Source organism: Drosophila teissieri, chromosome 3R, assembly GCF_016746235.2.
Source record: "Drosophila teissieri strain GT53w chromosome 3R, Prin_Dtei_1.1, whole genome shotgun sequence".
Lineage (NCBI taxonomy): Eukaryota > Metazoa > Arthropoda > Insecta > Diptera > Drosophilidae > Drosophila > Drosophila teissieri.
In genome coordinates this window covers 24,585,016-24,609,708 of record NC_053032.1, presented here as the reverse complement: position 1 = coordinate 24,609,708, position 24,693 = coordinate 24,585,016, and the positions used below count along the sequence as shown (strand labels likewise).

The 24,693-nt window shown below is 46.4% G+C and overlaps 1 protein-coding gene across 1 annotated transcript; it reads left to right on the top strand.

Moving 5' to 3' along the window:
• Window positions 1–8,397: 8,397 nt before the first annotated feature.
• Window positions 8,398–21,272, top strand: LOC122620899. Its single transcript, XM_043798574.1, has 6 exons — window positions 8,398–8,807; window positions 14,455–15,140; window positions 15,286–15,421; window positions 17,068–17,201; window positions 19,747–19,975; window positions 20,079–21,272. The coding sequence occupies exons 1-6, from the start codon at window positions 8,753–8,755 to the stop codon at window positions 20,183–20,185; spliced, it is 1,347 nt and encodes a 448-aa protein (XP_043654509.1). The 5' UTR covers window positions 8,398–8,752; the 3' UTR covers window positions 20,186–21,272.
• The last annotated feature ends 3,421 nt before the right edge of the window (window positions 21,273–24,693 follow it).

Genomic DNA, 24,693 nt, shown 5'->3' with positions numbered 1-24,693 from the left:
TAAAATAATTGCAAATGTAGATGAAGCCTGGCAACCTGGTGGCAGCCATGTGTGGCCCAGGAAATGGAAAATCGCTTGACAAAAAACAAAACCCCAACCACACAACCGAAAGGAATTCGCATACATATCAAATTTATGAAAGGCAACCTGTGTGTGTGTGGGTGTGTATGTGTGAGTGTCCTGGCCAGAGCTGAAATTTATTTATTTGTTTTCCTTACTTACGAGGCAGCAAGGACAGGAAAAAGTAAAAACTACACCGGCTGCTGGGTTTTGGGGAGAACTCTTATAAAAACCAATGTTGAACAATGGGTGTGTGGCACTTTAAATTACAGGAATATTTTCACTCATCTGCAACTTTCGGCAACATAGGCAAACATGTTCCCTATAGAACATTGGCTGTTTGTATCATTATTTTAATCATTTTTTGATTATCCAACTATAAGTTCTTATGGCAAAGTCCTTAAATTAACACTTGTCTAGCTTGGTTTCTTGTGGGCGGTAAAAGTAGATATCTTGTAGGTATGATTTGTTCATCATTTTTATATTACAAGGCTAACCCGGATATGAGGCAAGTAGTAATAGAGCTATCGGCAGGGAGGTTATTTAATTCTCTGGCAAATTTAAGTGTCGGCTATTAGGGAGTCCTGAGCAGGATTCGACCCCTGTCCCCTGTGAACACTGCCCCCTGGGTGGTCGCACTTTGCGTGCGCCGTAGTTGGGCGCAAACAATGCATATTCTAATATGCTAAATGGTTGCCATTGTGGGCGCACCACCCAACCACCCACCGCCCACCGTGCTACAACCCACAATCCACAACCCACTGGCAAAATTATTGCCGGGGCGCGCAAACAAAGCACTACGGTTAGGAAAACAATGGCTCAGTGCCGCCCAGTTGAGTCTGGCTCAGTGGAGCCGGGAGCCGGGAGTCGGCATAATTTCAATTAAAATTCAATTGAAATTATATGCAAAAACAAACAATGGTGTAAATTGTGGGACTGCTGCCGGAGCAGCCATAAAAGTCAATTCAATTATGCATTCGGCTATATTTATCAATCTGTGTGTGCCCAGCCCACCCAGTACTCAGTACCCAGTCCCCATTATTTTATGTACTTTAACCTTTTCACGGCATTATTTTTTTCCCGATACCCTTTCGATTGTGCGGTATTGATTGGCCGGCGAAAGGTAATCGACGTTTCAATAATTCCATAAATAGTTAAGTGACTACCCTCGCACCCTCAAGTGACCCCGTTTTTTCTACATTTTTCATTTACCGAGCTTTTTTAGTGATTTTCTACATTTTTTTTCTATTTTTTTCTATTTAGTTCACGGCACTTGAACGAACTTAAATATTTCTTCACACTTTGCCTTGTCGCCATCGCCTTTTACCGAAAGTTTTCCAATTATATGTCGCCTTTTTTTGCGCCAAACAGTTTTTCCGAGCTTCATATTTGCTTTTCCGCACACCCACCCACACACCCCCACCCACCCATTTCACTATTTTCCGCTCGCTCGCTGGGGAAAGTTTTTATCGCCGAGCTGAAAAAATTATGCCGGCATTGCCTTCTCTCATATGATTGGCATCGCGGCGGCCCGAAAGTTTTGCCCTCGGGCAAATTGTTATCATAAGCGAAATCGCAGCGTAACTGACGTGGATTTTTCCGAAATGCAAAATTCAGGGCAAGCCGTGTAGTTTGAATAAATGTCACTGTCTGGAGTTTGTATCGAATGAAAAGCCATTCCAGTTCGGGCCAATCGGAAAGTCAGGTGGAATTCACATGGGACTTGTTGATATTTCTTTTTGTTTTGTGAGTCGGTGTCGGGCTAACGGCATTTGCATTCGCCACTGAATCAGTGTATCCGTATCTATATCTGTATCTGTATCTGTATCCGTATCCGTATCTGTATCTGTACCTGTATCTCTATCTGTATTTGTATCTGTATCTGTAGCTGTGGCTGTAGCTGTGTCTCTATCTGAATATATATCTGTGCTTACTGCCATCCGCATGTTTCAAGATATGGCATACACGTTATTCCACTTTAGTACATTAGGGCAGACTTCCTCCTGCCGGTGCGCTTAATTTCCGGCGCAGTCAACAATACGAATCGGCATCCCCGTAGTGGGAGTTGGCTGGCCCAGGGATTAGGGATCGGTCTGCACCCAGCTCCTGCTTCTGCTCCTGCTTCTGCTCCTTGCTCCTTAAATTTCTCGTCATGTCTACCAGGGAAGCGGCGGAGAAAACGACAGGATTCAAACTGGGACCACAACTGTCTGTAGTTGGAAGTCGGAAAGTTCACGCACCTCATCCTTCAGCAGTCGAGATTAACGTAAATCAGAAAAACAAGTCGGTAAACTATCAGGCCCCTCGACCAACCACATCACACCACACCCATTTGAGAGCACCCACGTGTCACAGGCGTCCCTTCTCGCCTTTGTGCAATTAAGGAGCTTAAGTGGTTTTCTCATAATTAGGTTATCCGGATGGCAGGCGCACTTTTGCCTGCTCAAATATTTATGCGCTCTGCCATTTAATTTATTAAAATGCAATTTAATTATTTCAATATTTATAGTACCGCTCCAGGCACACACACACCCACCCACACACATACTCACACTGGAGGTCCAATCAATTTGGAGTTCATTCGCCTCACATGTAACATTTATTTTTCGCCTGGCAGAGACAGGCAGTCTCCTCCTTGTGCGCATCACTCATACGCACTGGTGGCCCGAGCCTGTAGGTTAATGTCGAGACCTCGTGGCTCCCACATTCGCAGCCAACAAATCTTGTGTACAGCGTTTAATTTTTTGACTTCTCTCGCGGCTCACGCGCCAGCTTTTGTGGGTGCTCTTGTGGGGTGGCATCTTGTGGGGCCGCCACATCCTCCTGGCAAGTTGGCGTGGGGGACAGAGGGCGTGGAGGGAAGCCACGGAAGGAAAGGGGGCGTTCAAGGATCGCTCGTGGGCTGGGTTTGGTCGCGTCTGTAGCTGCGGTTACCATTCCTTGGTCCTTGAGGTGCTCGGCAGCTGTAGCCACAAAGTTGCCCTGGCAATGCAGGCACTACCAGTTGGCGGCGAATAATGCGTGCACTGCGAGAATATATAAATTTTAGAAAATATTAAAAGAAGTACTCGTATATATAAGTATTACAACTTATTTCATATAATCGATACCCTCGTAAGCTTGAAACATTTTAAAGTTTATTCTTAAGCACCTTTTGAAGAGTCCAAACCCATTTCCCTAGTTCCCATGATACTATTATAATAGTAGATGATTTCTCTCCGTGTTCCGCACAAATGTGGGTGGGCTGACCAAATCGGGCCACTATTTATGGAAGCTGCACTGATGAGCATTGGCTTACTCGGAATTCGGAACTCTGGTGGGTAACCCGCAAGCCCTTGGGGAAATACCATTGAATTTGAATTCTCTTTGCTGGCTATTCCTTAAATATTTGCCTTTCAATTTCCATTAGTCTGTCATATTCCACTCGATTTCGTTACACTCTGTAAATTGCCTTTCACTACCGCTTTTGTGAAATATTAAGTACTTTTTCATTTCCTTTTCCGCCGCGAATCCCTACGATTTCGCCTTTGGCTCGATTTCTGTTTGTGGCGCCGCGTGAAACAAAAACAAAAATTTGTTTGCCATAAAAAATTGTCGCGAGTTACGCGGCTGGGTGACAAAATGTGGCAATGTGGCAGGGGGCAGGGTGGAGGGTGGAGGTCCACGCCCTTTTGTGTCGCCTGCCGCCCACCGACTTTATCCCTTACCCGCACAATTGTGGCACGCCGTGGCTTTCCACTTATTTTCCACGCCGTGCAGCTTTGTATTTTTGTTTGGCTTTCCTTTCGCGCCGCTTTTCTTGTACTGTTGTACTGTGCTCATTTATTTTTTATGTGTCTTGCACCTGAAACGACACACATTGAGGGCGTTGGAAAAGGGGGAGGGGCGCAGGGGAGTAGGGCTGGCATTAAAAATTTAAGTTTTATGTCGATGAATGTCCTACGTTGCGTTCCTTTCCGTTCCAACCTTTGTTTGCCGCATTCGACTTACTTTATGGGCATTTTTCACGCTGTTTTTCCCAGCGATGTTGATTTAATTTAAGCCCCAAGTTAAAGTGGTAGGCAAATGGTGGACCAACAAAAATAATGGGCCCCATCAAACGTGTCTTCGTGTCGGCTTAGGCAAATGATAATTTATTTATAATAGTTTGAGCCTGCTACCCAGGACCCAGGAACCTGAGTATCATAAAAAAGAGGCAACCATAAACACTTTTTAGTTGCCCTCAACGCCCCTGCATGTTTGCACAGTGTGTTAGTACCATTCCATCTTTTTGTATTCGCTCATAAACTCATTTTATTCCCAGCACGTGATATTTGTCCACATACGAGTATGCGAAACTTTATTAGTTGAGCACTCAATGAAAAGGCCATCAAAGAAAACACTCGCCAAGGACTGTCAGCTGTACAGTGGAGGAAGTGGGGGGGTAAATAAAATTTACAACATCAGCAAACATTTCCCCAATGAATTTGCATTGTCAATCATGCGCAGCTTATTTATTCGCCTCATTCGGTGTTATTTGCTTTTTTTTAGAGGTCGGCGGTCGGCAGCTGCAGTTTATGAAACACTTTTACGACTCACTCTGTAGCGATCGAAACAAATTCGAAAAAGTTCGGCGAATAAAATGTACGGCCATCAATTGTCATCGATATCCTAGCTCCTAATCTGTCAAGCGGCCAGGGATTTTTCGAGTGCCTGTGTGTGTGCCTGTGTGTGTGTTTATCCTTGCCACACGTTTAGCCGCAGAAAAGCCACATGAATTTATGGCGCGGGCTGGCATTTAATATATTTTTCAAAAAGAAGACAGATGCTGAAGTGTCCCCGGGGAGGACACTCGCTTGATTTAGCTTATCCGCACAGATTGTTATTTAGTGACTGGCAAGTATTTGGCTTTAACATTTGTTTGTTCAATATAAATGTTGCAGCAAAGTTAAATCGATTGAGTTTAAGGCCACTTTTTACTCCAAATGAGCACTTCTTCTAGCTTAAACGATACAAAATCCTATCAAGTTGTTCAACAACTGGGTTCTAAAGTAATATTATGGTATTTAACATATATTGCTCAGTTCTTAAACGAAACTTGAGATGCACACATTCATTTCACAACCACTTAATTAGTGCCCCCGATAGATGGAACCCCCTGAGGATTATCAGTAATTCCGCCCTGACCACTTAGTTCATACCTAATTAACTGGCATACCAAAGCTGTCCGCTTTTGCATTTGGCTTCCAGCGCTAATGCAAAATGTATTTTAAATTGGATTAAGTGTCACACATTTTGACTTTGTGCCAACAATAATTTAGCCTGTTGAATTTTAATGCGATTTTTGGTAATGTAACTTTAGCCGTCCGTCCAAAACCAACACACCTGCACCGACCACCCCGTAAAAGCACATATTTGTGTACGAGTATATATTGGTGTAGATGTGTGTGCAGTGATAAGTGCGACCCATGTGTCAAATGAAAAATCAATACTATTACAGACACAATGCACATATGGGCACGAACATGTGTACAGAGATGTAAATAGCTGGTTGACATTCTGACATCGACAAAACGAAACGAAACGGTAGGGAAGGGAACGAGCGGGGAAAAGGGGAGCCTTCAAATGTGCCCCCCGACATTATTAGGTCACTTGTGGCTACATTTTGCATACTTACTCGTATATACATACATATGTACGTATGTGCATGTGTGCAGGCTCATGGGGGAAATGGAAATCTGGCCGGAGGAACAAATTTAATTTGCCAGCCCATCGCCGTTTCGAAATTATAATAATTGCTAAAATAATCGATTTGGGCCCGGTTCCTGACATTGGCTAATGCATATTAAATTACCATAATACAAATGATATCCCGGCCACTCGCCACTCACACACACTCACACACACGCACACATTCGCCATGTGCGCATACATATACATTTTCGGAATACCCTGCAAAAGTTGTGTCAACAATGTGAAAGATAAACAATGCGATAGTTTGTGTGCGTGAGTGTGTGTGCTTGCCAGGATACACACACTCACTCACACACACACTCGAGCAAAACTTGCGACTCAGCTCCTTGCTGCTGTTGTTGTTTCGGGTTTTGTTTCACAATAATAAAGTGCGGCTGCAGCTTTAATAACTTCTGCAGTCAACAAGAGCGACAACAATAACAAACAGAGTCCTCCCGATAGAGACAAAAAACACAAAAGGACGGGAGGTCCTGGATGCGAAGGGATGGGATGGGATGGGAGGGATGAAGGGAAACTGGGAAAAACACACACAGAAGCTGCGGAGCAGTGGCTAAAAGTTCAGCAGAGAGTGGAGCTGCATTCTAATATGATGGGACCGCAACTAGAAAAGTTGCCAACCCAGTGGCAGTGATGTTGGCTGTGGATGAGTGGCTGAGGGGGAATTTGCGGGGGGTAAGGAGCCACGGGGGCAGGACACAATGCCAGGAGACGAATTACATTTGTCGCGCTATGTTTGCACATATTTAAGCAACTTAAGAATTAGCCAACTTAGCTGGAAAATGCAGCGCAAAAATGCTGGCAGCCAACGGTTCATCAGACACACAGCAAGAAAGTTATTGATCATCTAGCAAGTCTTATTTAAAATATGAGTATTAAAAATTCAAAGTGTGTAACATGGCTTATTGAAGGATATAATATTAGTATATGTATAACCAATAGAAGTGGTTTAAATAGGTGCATTACACAAAGTAAGACAGCAAAAAGGTACACTCTTGATCTATTACCTCCTTGATCTAATAATAAAGAATCCAAGAACAGATTTTTTGCCGTGGAGCCAGTTGCTCTGTCAGTCGTTCGGGATAACTGTGGAGGAACCCAATTTGAGTTGCCCGCGCTTTGCAATGCAAAATGGCGGCTTCGAAAGTTTTTGCTGCATAATCGCAGGCGCAGCACTTTGGGCCAGGCCAAGCAAAACAAAAGTCCTGTGGACTCCAGGACGAAGGGAGCAAGGAGCGAGGGGCGAGGAGGAAGGGGAGCCTAGCAAACTTTGGCTGGCACTGCGCATAATGAAGCAACGCAACAGACAAATCCATCTCCGAGTGTGGACAAAAAACCCGGGCTGGGAATACGGGTTTTTGGGTGGCGGGGTGAGGGAAAAGTTTCAGTTGCCAAATGCGAAAAGAATAAGACGCGACGAGCGTCACAGTTTACTTGGCATTTACATTTCCGCTCTGCCGGCTGCCACCCGAAGTTGTTTTCCTTCCATCTTTTTTTATGATTATTTCAGCTTCATTTTTCATTAAGAGCCCGGTCGACGGCAGGCAGCGCCAAAGCCGCAGGACGAGCTGGTGGCCTCCTTGATTTATGCGCATTTCATGAGCACTTCGACGGAATGGGAGCCCCGGGCACGTGTCCTTGAGCATTGTTCTTCGTTCTGCCTAGGCGAGTGTCCATTAGCTGGGCGGCATGGTTGGCCCAGGACCAGGAAGGCAGTAAACTGTTTTTATTCGCTTGACTAGGGCATCATGGAGTCGGTGTGGGGATGGCCACTTTTTATGCGGCTTTTTGCCGTGCGTTCTTCAAAAAGTTTTGCCTTTTTATTCGGCTCTGATTCGCTTTCCATATGAATTCTTAATTTCGTTCGATTTTGTTAAGCTTTGCGGCACACACGACCTGACCTATGACCTCAGCTGCCGCATTTGGCCACAACAGCTGTCAACCCCCACGCCCACGACCACGCCCACGCATTAACCTTCGTCCTTTTGTCGGCGTTCGATTTGTAACGTATATTTATAAGTTTTGCCGGGGCAAATCTATTTCCATGCAAACATCTGACGTGTAGCTCTTGTGGCAAAAATAAATGACAGTCAAATGCTGATGGGAGTGTTATGTAATGAGTTCCCATTTCCCATTTCCCTTTGCATTTGCCATTCCACTGCCACTGCCACTTCCACTTCTGCTTCCACTTCCATGGCTAACCAGGAAACAATGGGCACAATCAATAAATTGTCTCTAGATTCCGGTCACCGAAATCATTTGCTGATGGCCAAATTGAGGTTACTGTCATTTGCAGCCAGAGAAACAGATAGCGAAACAATGTCATTTGATTGAGAATTATTCTTGGGCTGCCCTGTTTGTGCCCAGACCTGATGAGAAATGAAATGATAAACCAGACACAGAATCCAGGACAAATTGAAAACGGGAACTTTTCCTGAGAAATGACCCTGCTCCTCTGGAAATGCGGTCTCCTGGAGGAGGAGGAGGCACAGCACAATTAGGATAACTTTACCTTTAGCATGGCCATCAAACTTTATTAAATCCCATTTATTGTGATCTTTTTTGCAGGCTGCACAAGTGAGACAAAACCGAGTTTAATGAGCTGCCTGCAGCCGGAACACATGAGACTGCCGCAGCACTTGTCCCTGGCGAACGGATCGAGCCAACTATTAATGGCAACAGGCTGGAAGTTTATGCGAAAAGTTTCTGAAAGTAATACGCAGAGAACACACAAACCGAGCTAAGTCCCCATCAAGCAACAATAAATGGGAAAACGCGCCGGGGAAAAAGCGCTTAAATCAGCACAAGAAACCGCCAAGAACGAAACAGAGCGGTAGAGAAGAATAAGAAGAAATCCAGAGAAAAGTTTTCCGGCAGCGGGGATTTCCATTCTCGGGAAAATCATCATCATACCACAGGCAACGTTATTGTTTCGCCAAGGATTACATATTATGCGATAAACATGAAATACACAAACGATACACGAATCATTGTGTTCATTTGCTGTTTGCTGCAAGGTGAGTGCAAAAGTGTTCAATGCCATTTGGTGGGTGGCTTGCTTTCAGTCTCTCTGGTTGAGTGGATGGGTGATTTTCCCCAGCATTTCCAGTTCAATGCCTGCGCGTGTCGACACCTTGCCAGTCAATAAAAAGCAAATTGTAACTGCTCGACAAAGTCACTTGTGGCGTTTTAACACCCAAACGCACATATGTAACTCTGTGTGCGTGCTGGCAGCCCGAAAAAAAAGGGCATAACCGCCCACTAATCCCTATATATATATATGTTCACTCCAACCAAACCAGCCGAATCCCCGCTGACGACCCGCTCGTTTCACTTATTTCAGTTATTTTTCTTGTGTGCCGCATGCGGAGCGCATACAAATGAGTGGGTCAGGCCACCCACATCACCCACTTCACCCACTTCACCCACAGCAGCCATCGTAGCCACAGACATAAGGCCGCCACTTGGAGCGGCAATTCTCGCTTTATTTTAAATAAACATGATAATTTTTTTAATAGAATTTCCCGGGCCTCAATTTCCCAGGTTTCAGCACCCAGCCAACCAGCCAGCCCAGCGTGTGAGCTGTCAATTTTCGCTGGGGTCGAAGTTGGCTCCATTTCCATACCCACTCGCATGTGCATCTGTCAGGTGCAGTCGCGTGAACGTGACTTGACAGACGCAGTTCTTGGGCTCTGCACTTTTCCGACGCTGCTTTCCTGGTTTTCCGGCTGCCAACTGCATGTTAACCCCCCGGGGAAATCACTCACACGTATTAAACGCCAATGACGCACGAAGGGAGGCGAAGCAGCGGGTGTTCCTCATAAATTCCATTTCATTTTGCAAATATGTAATCGCACCTAGAGTGCAAAACACGGCAATCGATTTCCGAAGGGCAAACTGCAGACGCTCGCAATTCGATTCGATCAGTGGCATAAGGGAAATAATAAGGGAAAACTTTGGCAAATTGTTTGTGGAACGTGAGGCACACGTCCTCCGCCAGCTTCCTGGCAATCGTTATACATATTTTTCTTGCATTTCCCTCAACTCAAAGTGGCCACAAATGAGTCCCTGGCCGTGTGATCAAATATTGCGCATACGCCGTGTGGGACAACGACCGTTTACATGTTGCGCCATTGCCTGCGCCTTTGCCTTGGCGCCATTGTTATTTCTCTTTTCAATTACACGCCAGCTCAGCAACTGTTTTTCCCTCGCTCGCCCCTTTTCCATTTCCCATTTCCCGTTTCCCCCCTTTTCCCTTTCCCTTTCTCTTGCCCGACTTTCCTTTTCCACCGCTTCTCTCCTCAGTCGCTCCGTTGGCTCTGTTGGCTCATCACCTGCGGTTATTTTGATTTTAATTTGCTCGTTTCTCGCTCGTCAGTTGCTGTCGCTGCTGCTCGTGTTGTTTCTATTTTATTCATAAATGTTTTGTTGCCAGTCTCACCATTTCATGTGTGTGTGTTGGTGCTAGTTCGCCTTGTCAGTGTCGCTTTGGCTGGAGTGGCCATTTTGCCTGCGAGAATGTGTGTGTGTGTGTGTATGTGTGTGTGTGCAAGGATTTGCGCCAGATTTGTGTCAACTTGAATACATCAGAAGCGCTTGAACAGATTTGCATGCTGTTTCTGTTTTTTGTTGGCCGTTGTCGCTCGTGGTGCCTGCAAACAACAACGGCGAAACAAAAAAAGTGCACACGCAATCGCGCAGTGGCAACGGGGCGTATGAGTACTTTTATCCGCTTTCTCTTTCCCCCCCTCTCTCTGTCACTCTCTCTCCCTCTCTCTCTCTGCAGGCCTTTCAAAAACTGTTGCATACTTTTTTGCGCCGCATTGTTCTTGTTGCGCGCGTTGCAAGGATAGCCTTTGTTGTTGCTCGGTTACTGCGCAAACTAAACTGAAAACTAAAACTATCCCAAAGGCTTTTTCATTACAATTTCGTCTAGGTTCTTTTTTTCCGCCCTCGCGTTGCATTGCGCCCCCTTAATGTTTTATTTTTTTAATATAATTGTTTGCGTATTTAGCACAAGGCCAACACTCAACACCCACCGCACGCCGCAATTCGTGGCCGCAATAATTGTTTTTTAAACGCATTTAATGAACAACATTAAGCGGAGTTTAAGCTGTCAATGCCACAATAAATATTCATCAAACCGCGGCAAGCGGCAAGCGGCAGAGCGAAAAATGTGCGAGCCAAAAGCGAACGTCAGAGTTTTTTAATGAAGTCTAGACGCCGCCAATAAGAAGTACGCCCTTAATGAGCCGCCATTCCAACTTGGCTGGCAGCCCACTATCAATGGCAGCCGCACTGCCGTCCTTGTTGTGTCTTCCAGTTTTTTGACACTTTTCGGCAACTTTTGGGCTGGTTCTCAGGTTCGGGCCAGCATTCGCCAGCGAAATGATTTAACAGATAGCAAAGTTTGCCAGCCTCCACGGGCGGGCGCATAATTGCTGCCAAGGCGCAAACTCATTAGTGGTATAAAGTTAAGGGCCGTTCAACCGATCCCACTCCTTTCCTCCTCCTCCGCCTGCTCCTTCCCCGATTCCCATCCGCCCATCATTGATAGCAACTAAGCTGGTACAACCGATTTTTGTTGCCAGCTTTATCTCCTAATGGCGGCCTTCATTATGCGCTATTTGGCAACGCACAGTGGGTCAGTTTACCTTGGGCCACCACCCTTCCACCTTCCTCTTTCCGGAGATTTTAGCTCCTCCTTTGTTTGTCTTTCTACTTTCCAGTCCTTTCTCCCTCCACTCTCCCCTCTCCACTGCTCGTTCTGTTTGCCAATTTTATCGAATTATGCTAAACACCAGAAAAGTTCAGAGGACCAGAACGGGGGAGGACTTATTTAACCTGCAGGTGAGCTGCGGGGCAACCCAAGGGGACAAGTGAGTGCTGTGGAGGAAGGGGAGGAAGGGGAGGGAGCTAGCCCTGTTTAAATATGCGTTAATGAACGAAATTATCATGCATACTGAATGATACTCCCGCCTTCTGCCACGACACCGGCTTATGCATATTCAATTTACATCAAGTGCGCCGCGTTGCTTTGCGGATACTTTACATACTAATTTAAATATGGAACTTTATTTCGCCAAGTTCGGCGCTTCGCGAGGAGCACCAGATAGTCAAGTCGAGCTGGGAGGCTGAGACAGGCGAGCTGATAGGCAGACAGTTGCAACTTTTGCTCTTTGTTGTCCTCGCCCCGGGTCACAGTGGCTGTGAAGTGTAAATTGCCTGCGAAATATCCATTTTAAAAATTGGCAACATCAAATTGCCTTGGAAACCATTCCAAAGTCCAACATATAATTAGAACGTTAGGAAATAACTTTTAAGCAAGGTAAACATCTTTATAGCCAATATTATTTGTACGACAAACAGACATACCCTTTGTGTACATATTACAGATTTTTCATAAAGAGCCTTTATTTTCGTGTGAAAAGGCCTGAAAATCCTTTCTTAATGCTTAGCACAATTGCGTTGGTACCCCATTCATGAGGAAAGACACACAGCGTTGCACTTAGACAATGCTGAGATGCTGTGCTTGTGGCATATTTACGAGATGTACATATGTGTGTTTTTCCACAAAACTCATTGAAACGGAATTCCATTCGGAGCACATCAACTTGTAATTTAATTTCGCATCCGAATGTATATGCATATATGCATGCTTTTGTCGCTCGACTCGACTTGGCTGCTATCAATGCAGAGTTGACTTGCAGGCGAGAAGGGAGAGATTTCTTTGAATGGCGCCCGCCCTGCAGGCAATTTTAATCAGCTCCCATGCAACTTTCGCCCATTGTTCGCTCCTCTCCTCTCCGACCGATCCAGCCAGCGTTTTTTGACTGGGACTTTGCTGTTTTTTAATTAACATTTAGACAAGCCGTAGCATTGCCCAAATGACATGTGCTTACCGCTTTTCACAGGCCGCTTTGTTCTGCCATGTTTCTTGTATACATACATATATGTACATATATATGTACATGTTGCAGCAGTCGGCTTGCGGCCTTTGTTTTTTCGGCAAGCGGCCTAATTTGATTAAGCCCATTTCCCCACTGACATCAGCAGGTGGGCGTGGCACGGGGGCGGACGCACCTCAACTCGTCCATCAAAGTCGCTGTCATAAAAATTGGCCAATTAAACAACGTGCTCACCCACGTGCTCGCCCGCTACTCGAAATACCAGCGCTAATTAATGGCCAAATGTAATTAGTGCGAGGTAACACTGGAAAATGCAAATTTCTAGCATTCTCGAGGCCAAATCAAAAGCAATCGTATTCAGCTCGTAATTAAATGTGAGTTGGGCAAATCAAAATTGTTTACTGCACTCACTCGACGAGCATCGAGTATCCACAACCAACCACCACACGCTTCACTCCTGCCAATTTCAATCGGTCTGCCGGGGGATTGGGAGCCTTGGAGCCTGGGAGCCTGTGAAATCCTGAAAGGCTGTGAAAGTTGTGCAGCTGCAATGGAAAAGTTTTGTTCGCCAAGTCCCAGATCAGAGACTGTCAATCTGTTTAATCCCATTCAATTGCTGACGTCTTTAAGCGGCTGCCAAAGTTTTGCCAGCTGCCAGCTGCCAATGGCAGTGCCAATGGCCAATTAGCCGACGCAGAGTCCTGCTGCTCCTGCTCCTGCTCCTAATGGCCAGATATTCAAATATTTATGACGACTGCGATTCTAATTTAACGCTGGCTGAGCAGCTCGGCCAAAATAAACCGCTAAACAGGGCATTTATTCTGTAATATTCTGTAATTCTGGGGGTGGATGACAGCCAGGAAGCGTACAATCGGCCCATATCCTCGATGTCCTTCGGCCGCCACACGGCCAGCCTTCAAATAAATTGCGGCCCTGACTCGGCGGTGCTGTAATTTCACAAAGGATTAAGCCCGATTACGCACTCATTTATTAATATTTACGAGCCGACCGACACGGGATAACAGATAGCCTTGCGCCCAGAACAATGGCCATTCCACCTGCCACAATTTATCCGCCTCCGTTCGCCTGCATATTTCAGAGTCGCTACTCATAAATAAGCAATTGGCGATCAAAACCGTGGGTCCTTTTTAATTAAAACAATAATTGTTTGTGCTGGCAGCCGCGCCAGTGGATCTGGACTAGTGCTCTAGTGGTCTAGTCCACGGGACAAATCAATTATGCAAATACTTGGCGCTAAATTTGTGCGTCGTCATCAGCAACAAGAAGTTGACTCATCTCGACGGCCCCGGACAATGCGGAAAATATTTTAATTTTCCTCTGGCCTTGTTGCGACTAGCGTAATCCTTGGCGATTGCCCGGCGGCTCCTCTGAACTCTGTCCTTCTGCCCTTCCACTGCCGCCGAGTATCCTTGCTTCTTGCTGTATCCCGCATCCTGCGCCCTTTTCTTATGCAAATATGCGCTCGACATCCCCGGGCGACTTGCCAGTTTATTGATTTCCCAGTCTCGCTGATTTCAATATTTGTCGTTCTCGTCTTGGGCGACAAAGAATATTATTTTGATATTTCTGGTGAATATTTTCGCCTGATTGGTGACACCGTTATTGAGTAAGTTTTGCTGGCACTGAGAACGCAGCTTTTGAGCTAAGAACATGACAAATTTCATTTTATTTGCATATTAAGCTCCCAAAACTTTATTATTAATTGAGATATATATTTGCATTGTTCTTCCCTCAGGTTTTGCCGTTGGCCTGCGCATGATAAAGGTCTCCATTCCCGCCTACAAGCTGCGAGGGGAGTCCGCTTTTCTGGAGTGCCAGTACGAGCTGAACCGGACGCACCACACGGTCACGGGTCTGCAGAGCCACTCGGACCATGCCCACGGCCACCAGACGCACGCCGGCGAGTTCCACTATCCGGATGGCGATGCGCTGGACGACGAGCGCTCCTCGTACCGCTCCAGGATGCGACAGAACCAGCGGCAACATGGCCAGCGGCCCCGGCAGCGTGAGCCCATCGCCATGCGCCAGTACCAGAGTCAACAGGGCCACCAGCAGTTGCCGGCTCCGCCGGAGAAGTCGCCGTACGGACACAGTGTTTACCGGGGCAGTGCAGCCTCCGGATATCTGGGCGCCGCCCATGTGGGCGCCAGTACGCACAGCGGCTCCGTGTCCGTGAGCAATGGGAACAACAATAACGGCGCTCCGGCGGCCTATATGCCCGACTTCGATCGGGCGGACAGCTTCGACGACAGCCACGATCGCGAGGAGGAGGAGGAGGAGGAGGACGAGGAGGAGCAGGCCGAGGAGGGCGAGGCCCTGTACGCCATCAAGTGGTACAAGGACAACGAGGAGTTCTACCGCTACGTGCCAAAGGCCCGGCCGCCGAAGACCAGCTACCGCGTGGACGGCGTGCGAGTCATTGTGAGTACAGCCCAAGTATTCAGAAGGAATATTAGAACAAATATAAATTGCATTTCCTAAATCATATTTTTTACTAAAATCAAGCATCTGTAGAACTTACAATTTGTGGCATTGCTGACATTGACCTATGCTAATGTCCTTGCAGGAGGAGCTTTCGGACGCGAGTCGCGTGCTGCTGCGCGGCCTGACGCTCAACTCGACGGGATTGTACCGTTGCGAGGTGTCCGCCGAGGCGCCCAACTTCTCGTCGGTGCAGGGCGAGGGGCGGATGGACATTGTGTGTAAGTACGCCCTATCCAAATGCCATTGGAATGCCAATCTATTCAAAGTCACGTTCCGCATTTGCCTGCCTCGATTTTATTATATTTGTTGCACCCCGCAAGCAGCAGCCACACAACCGAGCAAATGTTTGCTCGAAAAATTTCACATCAATTACAGGCAAATATTGAGAGCGCAAATACAGGACAAATGCGGTGGGTGGCGGGAGTGGGTTTTAAATCAGGACCTGCGTCGTTATTGGCATCAAAGAGCCGGATCTTGTTTGCTTATTTGTTCGGCAGCATTTCGATACATACCCAAATCCAATGTGAATAGTATTCATGGTTTTTGTACACAGATTTTTGATTCAAGCTGCAAGGAATTTCAATAAGCGGCTAAGAACTCAGAGAACTCAATGCCTGAGTGGCAATTGATACGGGATTTTATTGAAATTACTAGTTGAAATACGTAAGACAAATAGGATTTTAATATGCCAGTGAATGAAACTCGAATTAAAACCAGTCGCTCATACTGTGAACGAAATGCATTAGGAGCTGAATCGTATAAAATTATCCCTACTGTGACCTTCATTCGATGTGCTCTAATATTTTATTATTTTTGGTAAAAGCTTTAGCTCTTTTAAATTGAATATTTAAAAGCCTTTTTGGTGGCTCTGTTTACCATTTCTGCGGTCCACTTTGCGCCACAGGCACACCCACTCATTCACCCACTACATGTACACACATATATAGTATATATATTCTGATTCGGATCGAGTTTATTTTTGCAGCTTCTGCCGGCTTTTGCTTTTGGGCGACTAATGCGACTGCCGCCGTTGTTTGTGTTGGCTTTCTTTATCGCGCCGCGCGGGCGGAAATGCTTTTAAAAAGTCATTCATAAGCTTTAGTTTCATAACAGCATATTTTTGTAATCCAAGCCGGGTCCCTGCATTTTTTAACGCTTTACACACGCGCTAAACTTTGCTCCTTTCCGCTCTGCCCCCCTTTTTCCCCTTTTTCCCCTTCTTTTTTACTATTTTTATTTACTTAAACCAAATGGCCAGCGGCAAAAGGAATATATAAAAACGGTAGACTGGCAAAGGCGAGGAGAGGGGATTGCGGGGCGGCCACGCCAGCGATTTATAAGTTAAAATGCCATTTTAATGGATATTTCCGCAGTCTGGCCGCTTACAACATATTTTGTGTAGTCCCCGAACACCCAGAAAACCCAGAAAACTCCACAGCCCACTTTGCAATTGGAGTTGTGTTGCTGTTGGTTTATCTGTGTGCTTTATGTTCTATTTGAGCAGCGAAAAAATATTTATTTGTATATCCCATTGAAATCGTCTGTGCAAAAGGGGGAAAGGCCCCCTCCACCAGAGTGTGTGTGCTGGGTAAATATTTGCCGAGCAAAGCAACACAAAAAATTGTTAATAAATTACTCGACCAAGGGGCGAAAGCCGCAGCAAATATTTATTGGCAACTGGCTTGGGGGTTGGACTTTTGGCCATGTGAATATGGGAAATGGCCAGCAAATGGACGCGGTTCAAAGCCACGCCAGATAAAATCAGAAGGGATAATATCGCGCATTAATCCCCCATTTTATTTATGCAAATCTTGTATCCATAATTGATGTATCCTCCACCCATATTTCCCCATATTCATTTCAGTTCTGCCGCGCGATGGACCGCACATCAGAGGACAGCAGTATCAGTACCAGATCGGCGAGTACTTGTATTTAAATTGCACGTCGGGCAAATCGCATCCGGCCTCGCATTTGCAGTGGTTTGTCAATGAGCAGCCGGTGAGTTTGTTAGCGCGCTCCCTTCATTTATATATATATATGTTTCCCTTAGCTCTGCCGCTCTTAGTCAAATAAAAAGTTACAACATTTACCCCTTTTTTTTGGGGGTCCGCACCTAAACGGTGCCGTGCTAATCAAGAGCAGGGAAAAATGTAGAAATTATGCATACAGTAAATATTTAAGCCTCTAACAACGCGGCAGACAGCGAGGAGGAGAACAGGAGCTCGGGAGCAAAGTGGACTCAGCTGGGCAGGTTGTTGAAATAATTCCATGAACAAAACTCATGTAGACGGGCAGGCTTCGAATACATTTTTCGGTCTTTCTTCCCTTTTGGCTTTGGCATGTTTTATGGCCCGATGTCGGCAGCTTAGGGTAGGTTACGTCAGGTGTATACATATATACCCGTATATATTGGGTGAGTGGGAGGGGTGTTGGGGCTCCAAAACTGGTTGGTACTGGGTACTGGGCCATCCATCTGGCCGAAAGCTCGTTACATGTCTGCCGTGGCCGGAACACAAAAATCGAGAGGCGGCGGCGGCGAGTGGGTGGCGCACTGCATTTTATCGTCGACGCTGACTACATGGCACTCAAATTGTGTGAATCGAGGCGTTAAGGTACGAGTTAGTTCATTGTACCATGCTGACTTCCCCCATCCACCATCCACAAAAATCCTCGAATCCGTTGGGTTCGTGCCTCTCGTTCGCTTTGTATAAATACGAGAAAAATCAATAAGTGCGATTAGGCACGATTCCCGGTTTATTTGCCCTCCAACAATGGCAGCTGGAGTCATCATCCCTCTCTCGTCACCCGTTCCTGAATAATGAAGACCACCCTATCATGTCCGCTACCCGAGCATCCGTCAAACGTACATATATAGGGATAGGGATAGGGATGGGGATAGGGGGCAGCCTGGAGAACAATGAAATTGAGGAGGGCTCATTTGATAGCATTCGTCTGGCCGTCCACACGACAACATGTCGTATACGCGCTGCCCTGCAAGGCATTCCTGCAATTTCAATAAAAGTGTCCATCCTGAGCTGGGGCAAGATATTCTCGCAACGCCACGAAAAACTTCTAATATAACTGCCTTGGCCAGGCCGCAAAATGCGTGGAAATAAATTTTGGCGGCATCTTGGGTGAAAGTTTCCGGAACGCGCCGGGCATTCAAAGTGCCCCCTGTTTTATGAACAGTCCTCCCAAAATTTCCCTCTGTTTTGCGTGGCAGCCGTCCTGTGGACAGCTGACGGCATTACTAGCATGTTTGTTGTGTCAGCAGGGAACCGGCATCGAAATCGAAAGCGAAATCGGACTTTGCAGTTTTAATTTATGCCCTTAAAGTTTAAAGCGAGGCACAATGGCGAAGCATTCGGCCGAAGGCAAGCAATCGCCTAACAAATGGCAACAATTTCGCTGGCAAAGTGCTAACCAATTCCCCCCTGCCCCGAAAACCCCAAAACCCCAAACCCCGAGGACAGACCGAATTCGAATTCCCATTCCGATTACCCACGCAGAACCCAATTTCGAAGCAAATCGAAAAAAGTAGCAGCAGGGAAAAGTTCAAGTTATTTATTTGAGCGTTTCACATTTTTTATCAGGTCTGCACATTTTTCTTATTTATGGCAAATGATTTTATTTCTTTGCGAGCCAAGTTTAAGTGCAGCCCCCTATCCATTTGTTCGACAACCCCCCACTACTACCACTTCCGCCCCTCGTGAAGGCAGTGCACTCTGCTGACAGAGGCAAACACTGAAAGGGAGGAATTATCAAGCTCTTGTAATTGTAACCTTCATTGGACTTGGAAGTCGCACTCGGAGACGCCGGCATAGACGGAGACGGAGGCTGTTACTCCAACTCCGAATCGCCGGCTTGGAACACAAAAGCGTCCCCTCAAGCATTTGCCAGACATGTTCCAGACACGCCCATTGCGGGTCCCGTTTCCCTTTTCCCTTTTCCCGCTCCCGTTTCCGTTTCCGTTTCGTTGCTCATACGCCGCGTGTGTCAACCCCTAGTACTTGACGGCAGGAAACTCCCGATGCAGACTTTTAATTCCGCTCGTACACGGCGAGCAAATTGGAATTAACTGCAGAAAAGCAAAATGCTGGCTGGTAACTTTTCCTAGGCCTTCCATTTGGACTAAATCCTCATCAGTTTTTATAATATTTGCCTTGTTAAATTAAGCAATCCACTTCACATTGCTGAAAGCCCTGTCATTTTCTAATTGTCATTATCTCAATGAGCATGTGTCAGAAATATGACGCTTGCTATTTTGGTAATTGATTTAAGACAGCTATCATATTCCTCAGAAATCAATTATTAAACGGCATTTAACTAGCACATCATTCTAGTCTGATTCTCTGAGTTTTGGCTCTTATATTTGAGCCGACTATCAAAGGATTAAAAACTTAAGACTTAGACAAAACCAGACGAAATAGCAGCTCAAATTGAATTCAAAAGGAATTTAATTAAATCTACTAGTGGAATGATTTTTCCAAAGAAATCCTTTTCCTCAGTGCAGCATTTAAGCCCCACATCCGACTTATTCCAGATCCTCGACGAGCACTACCTGCACAAATACAACGACATCGTGCACAAACACGGGCTAATCACCTCGACACTGGGCCTGCAGCTGCCGCTGGAGCCGCGCCACTTCCACGAGGGCGACATGCGCGTCAAGTGCCTGGCCAGCATATCGCCGGTGCTGTGGAAGGGCGGCAAGGAGAGCGTCCTGCAGCGGCGACCGGGCATCATCGACAACCGCGAGGCCATGCTGCTGGGTGAGTGACCTGGCACGAAGCCATTGCCCACTCCCACTCCTCCTCCTCCTACACTCCTTACTAATTCGATTCGTTGTCATTTGCTTCCATTTCTTTGCCACAGTCAAAGGTGCGGCTGGGCACTCGGAGAGCAGTTTCCTGCGCACGCTTACCATCGCCATCATCCTGGCCAGAACCGGGCAGTGGCTACTCGGCGCGGAGCTGACCTAAGCCACAACGCCAAGACGCCACATGGCAACCCCTTCGACTCGATTCAATTAACAAGCATTCATTTCAATTCAATTCAATTCAATTCAATTGCAATTGCAGAGCATAAATGGTGATTTTGTATACTTTAAGTGTAATATCCTTAGTTCTTAAGCGACAAGGAGCGATGAAAAGCGACGAGAGGCGACGAGGAGGGAAAGGAAAAACAGACAAATTGGGTAAATGTGTTATAGCATGTAAAAATCATTAAGCAACGCGAGTGGAAACGAGTTAAATAGTATTAAAAACAGATCCCCTTCGGAGCGCAAAAAAGGAAACTCATGCGCAGAGAGGCGCACAGAATTCAATTAGTAAAATTGTTAAGTAACTAAATTCGAATCCCATATATATATATATGACATATCCCCGCCCTTCGTTCCCGAATCAAGCCCAGCTGAGGGTTCGTTGTGCGTAATTTCTGTGTAAATACTTGAATGGAACGACAAAGTCTAGGGCAAACTTTGGACTTTTGTCAAATAATGTCTGAGTGGCATCAATTTCGAATGGATGGTAGCTGGAAACTTTCCCATAACAGATGCTAAAACTACATAATTGCAAAAAACAAAAAGCAAAAAGCAAACAGAAAAAACCAAAAACAAAAAACAAATGGGGAAAAGTATGCTGGAAAAGTGCTCTTTTCCCCTCTTTTAGTTACGATTCTAGCAAGTATTTGCTTCCTGACTCTGAAAGTATTTCCAATTGTATTTAGTTTTGTAAATTAAGTCCGTAAGGGAGAAGGGAACTTGAAATTAAATTATATTGTTGATGGATCCATTACCGATGGCCCCGAGGCTGAGAAGCTTTGAGTTGCCGCACATCCTAGTTGTATGAACTGTATAAAAGAGAACCTGGATATGTGTCATATCCGTATTGTTAAGAACCTTTGCTAAACTGGAACTATAAGTTAGGTGTTTAAGTTGTAGCAGAACTGTCCCCCTCCCCCCCTGGAAAATATTCCGCCACCCTGTGTGTAGCGATACCTAAAGGATAAAGACTCCCGAAAGATATAACTACTATATATGATGATATGTATATGTATACAGTAAATGAATACGACAAGACCCCTTTTTCCCCCCCACCCCAAAGAGTGTTTAAACAAATATAAATGTGAAAGCAAACACGGAGTTGTCTTCTTATTTTCCGCGCCACCGGCAGATTCTCGCACAGATACGCAACCGGATACGGAAATGTTATCTGCTACACGCACACGGACCGTACAGCAACCATTAACACCTGAAGGACCAAAGTTGCTCCACTCCCATTTGCCACCTCCCCACTTTTGCAGAGGTGTTAAAATCGTGGCTGCCTCTGCAGGGCCAACAAAGAAGATACAAAAAATTATATATATACATATATATGTATATATAGAACATAAAAGCGGCAAAGTTAAAATAACACGTACAAATTTTGTATGCAAACAAACCGCAGCGCGCACACAGACACATACACAGACACCCAACCACACACACGTACTCACTGCTACAAATACACACGCACGGAGTGGCGGCGAATGGAAAAATTGCGTGCAGCCTTTTAGGCGCTGCCGGCTAACACAACTCGGTTCGCTTTTATGTGCCATTGTACCCGGCTTGTGCCCTTCTGCCCTTCTTGGTCTTCGTGGCCAACATTTTGACGGCGCACTAAACTTTATGCGCGGCACATAAATAGAAATGCACGCAAAAAACTTTCACAAAGCTAGTGCCCAAATAAAAACAGTGGAGAAGCGCGAATAGGTCGGCACACTTTTGTTTGGTTTTTCTGTTTTTTGGGGGGCGGAGTTGAGGGCTAACCGAGGGGCGGTCACACGCAAATGGTTCGGGTCAGAATGGTATTCATGCGTGGCCCGCGGCAATTCAGGCGATCCTGTTTACCTTGCGTATGCCTCTTCCCAACCAAATCCTGCCCACCTGGCCAACAAACCGCACACCACCACCCACTACCAGCTACCACCCATCACCACCCACGGGGTCAATCTAATCTGCTTCTGCACTTGGCCAGTTTGGTCAAGATTTATGTGTGCCTTGCATTGCATAAGCGGCGCCATTTAAATGTCTGCGTTTGAATTGCTACACCGAGAGAAAATGCCATTTATAACTTCAGGTTTATTCTACGGAATATTTGTTTGTTTAAAACTAATTTAAAGAAAATTACATTTATTGGAAATGCTTTGGGATATATGTATAGAACTGTATTTGAAGTCAACTGAAGTCACATTCTCTTCGCGTTTTAAAGTGTTGCAACTTGCCACTTACCCAAGTACAACAACTTAGTAGCCATCATATGTTCGGGCTTGTGGCAGCAGTGGGCGTGGTCAGTTGGTACAGGGCGGTGAGTTGTCGGAGGGGCGGAGGTAAAAATTTATGGCCAGCGATTGCGAAGCTGATAAATTTAGTTTGCACTCAACTGGGCGCGGTCAAAGCCTCACAGCGATGGTGTTGCAAGTTATGACGCGTCAATTGGCGGGGCAAACAGAGTCGCCCGACCCCTGAACCTCAGAACCCCTGACTATCAGAACCCCTGAACCACTGCACCACCCAACCACCCAACCACTCAAACAGCCAGTTCAGCAACCTCTTGTGAAGGAGGTGCGTGCGGAAGTGGCTGACTAAATTGCAGCTGGCTAAAACAACAATTGCTTTTGATTTAAGTTGCATTAAATTAGTTGCCACACGGCGCCTGATTAATGAGTGCAGCGAACTTTCTGACAGCGCCAACTTGCCGCCAAGGAAGTGGGCGTGGCAGGACAGCCAGGTGGGCTCCTGCCGCAGACACTTAATCAAAAAGGCGGCGCTGAAAGAAGGTGATCAGTGGGCACGTGGCAGATGGCGATTTATGACCACTGGCCGCTGGACGGGAAATTTAAAAAAATATATGCACAGTTTTTCGCATTGATTTGCGAAATCAAGTTGGATGGCTTGGATGGCTGGCTGGAATAAAAAGGTTAACACAGTGTTCATGCATTGCCATGCATAATTTATTATGCCACTCCCGATGCCTGTTAAAGGCAAATCAAAATGCACTTTATTGCACAACGAATGAAATGAAATGAAATGCAAAATAATATGCCATTGCCGTCATTTTCTCGTCGATTGAAATGCAGAAGCGAAATGGCTGGAAGAACAGTGGGTGGTCCTGTGGCCCGGCTGACCACTTTGGCTATTTGCATAATATTGATTCCTTTTGCCAGCCTCGAAGCCTCCAACCATCGAACACGAGCCCGTAATGTCATTTCGAGTGTTTCATGCCCACCCACGATGGCCGCGAGCCATGGCATCACATCAGCATCAGCATCAGCAGCAGCAGCAGCATCCTTGACATGGACTATACAAATAAATTCTGGCCAACAAATTGGGTAAATGGATGCCGCTGCATCCCCGAACCCATATGAAGCATATGAAAGTCATGAGCCCCCACAATCAGCGCCGCACTTGAGCTTCCGGGCTGGAAATTATGCAAATTGAGGCGCAGGCTGATGAACTCACGCCAGCTCAGCCAGCTTCCAATAGAAAAACGCATTTGCCCGATGTTCGGTAATTAAGAGAGCCCGTTGGCCCGTTGCTGCGTTGGTGCGTTGGCCCGATGGCCAGTTGGCCTAGTCACTGAAAAACTGGACGATAAATGCTAAAATGAGAGCTGCCACGTTCAGTAGTTCCAGAGGAGGCGGAGCAGCAGGAGCAGGAGTGGGCCACTTCTAATGAGGTTCAGCTCTCGAACGGCCGGCCACCGGATTCGAGTGGGTTCGTCTTCGCACAGGTCACATATGGCAGTATGGAACCAACCTATCCATCCCATCCACATGGCAAGCCGTTTAGATGGGCACAACTGGTGACATTTGCATGCGAAACTGACTCGTTACGTTATGAATACCAGAGTTTCGAAAAGGCCAACTGCAGCAGGTCAGCTGGAAACTGCAGTGGGTCTCGTATTTACGGCCCAAATTAGCGGTCGAATGATGCACTTTGTGCCGCCGTCTCGCTGGCTCTGACATGCTTATTCCACTGACAAGAGAGCCGAGCACGAGGCTCGCGGATATTAAGCCTTTGATTGATGGCCGCGAAATGTGGTAATAGTTTTCGCTGGAAAAGCGGCAGCGGGCGGGCTCTGGGGGTCGTGCACAGTTTCAATTAGCACAGACACCCAATTGGGGGGCGGGGTTGCCTTGTTTTCACTGCTGTGTGGGGGTTGAGAAGGGGTGGGGCGGGGTGGGGCAGGGGTTGCCTGCACAAAGGCATACACATAAAGTGGTTACAAGTATGCGGCAATTAGCATTTAACGAGCACCACATGCCGGCCACAAAGGCGGGACAAGGCAGTGTGTCCTCAGACACTGGGGGAGTCCTGTCGACATAATAATATACACACAACTACAAGTAGCACACCCCAACACCAACACCAACAGCAACACCAACATCAGCTGGGGGATGTGTGGGTAAAAGGACAAAGTCATCGACAAAATACATGGGTCCCTGGGCA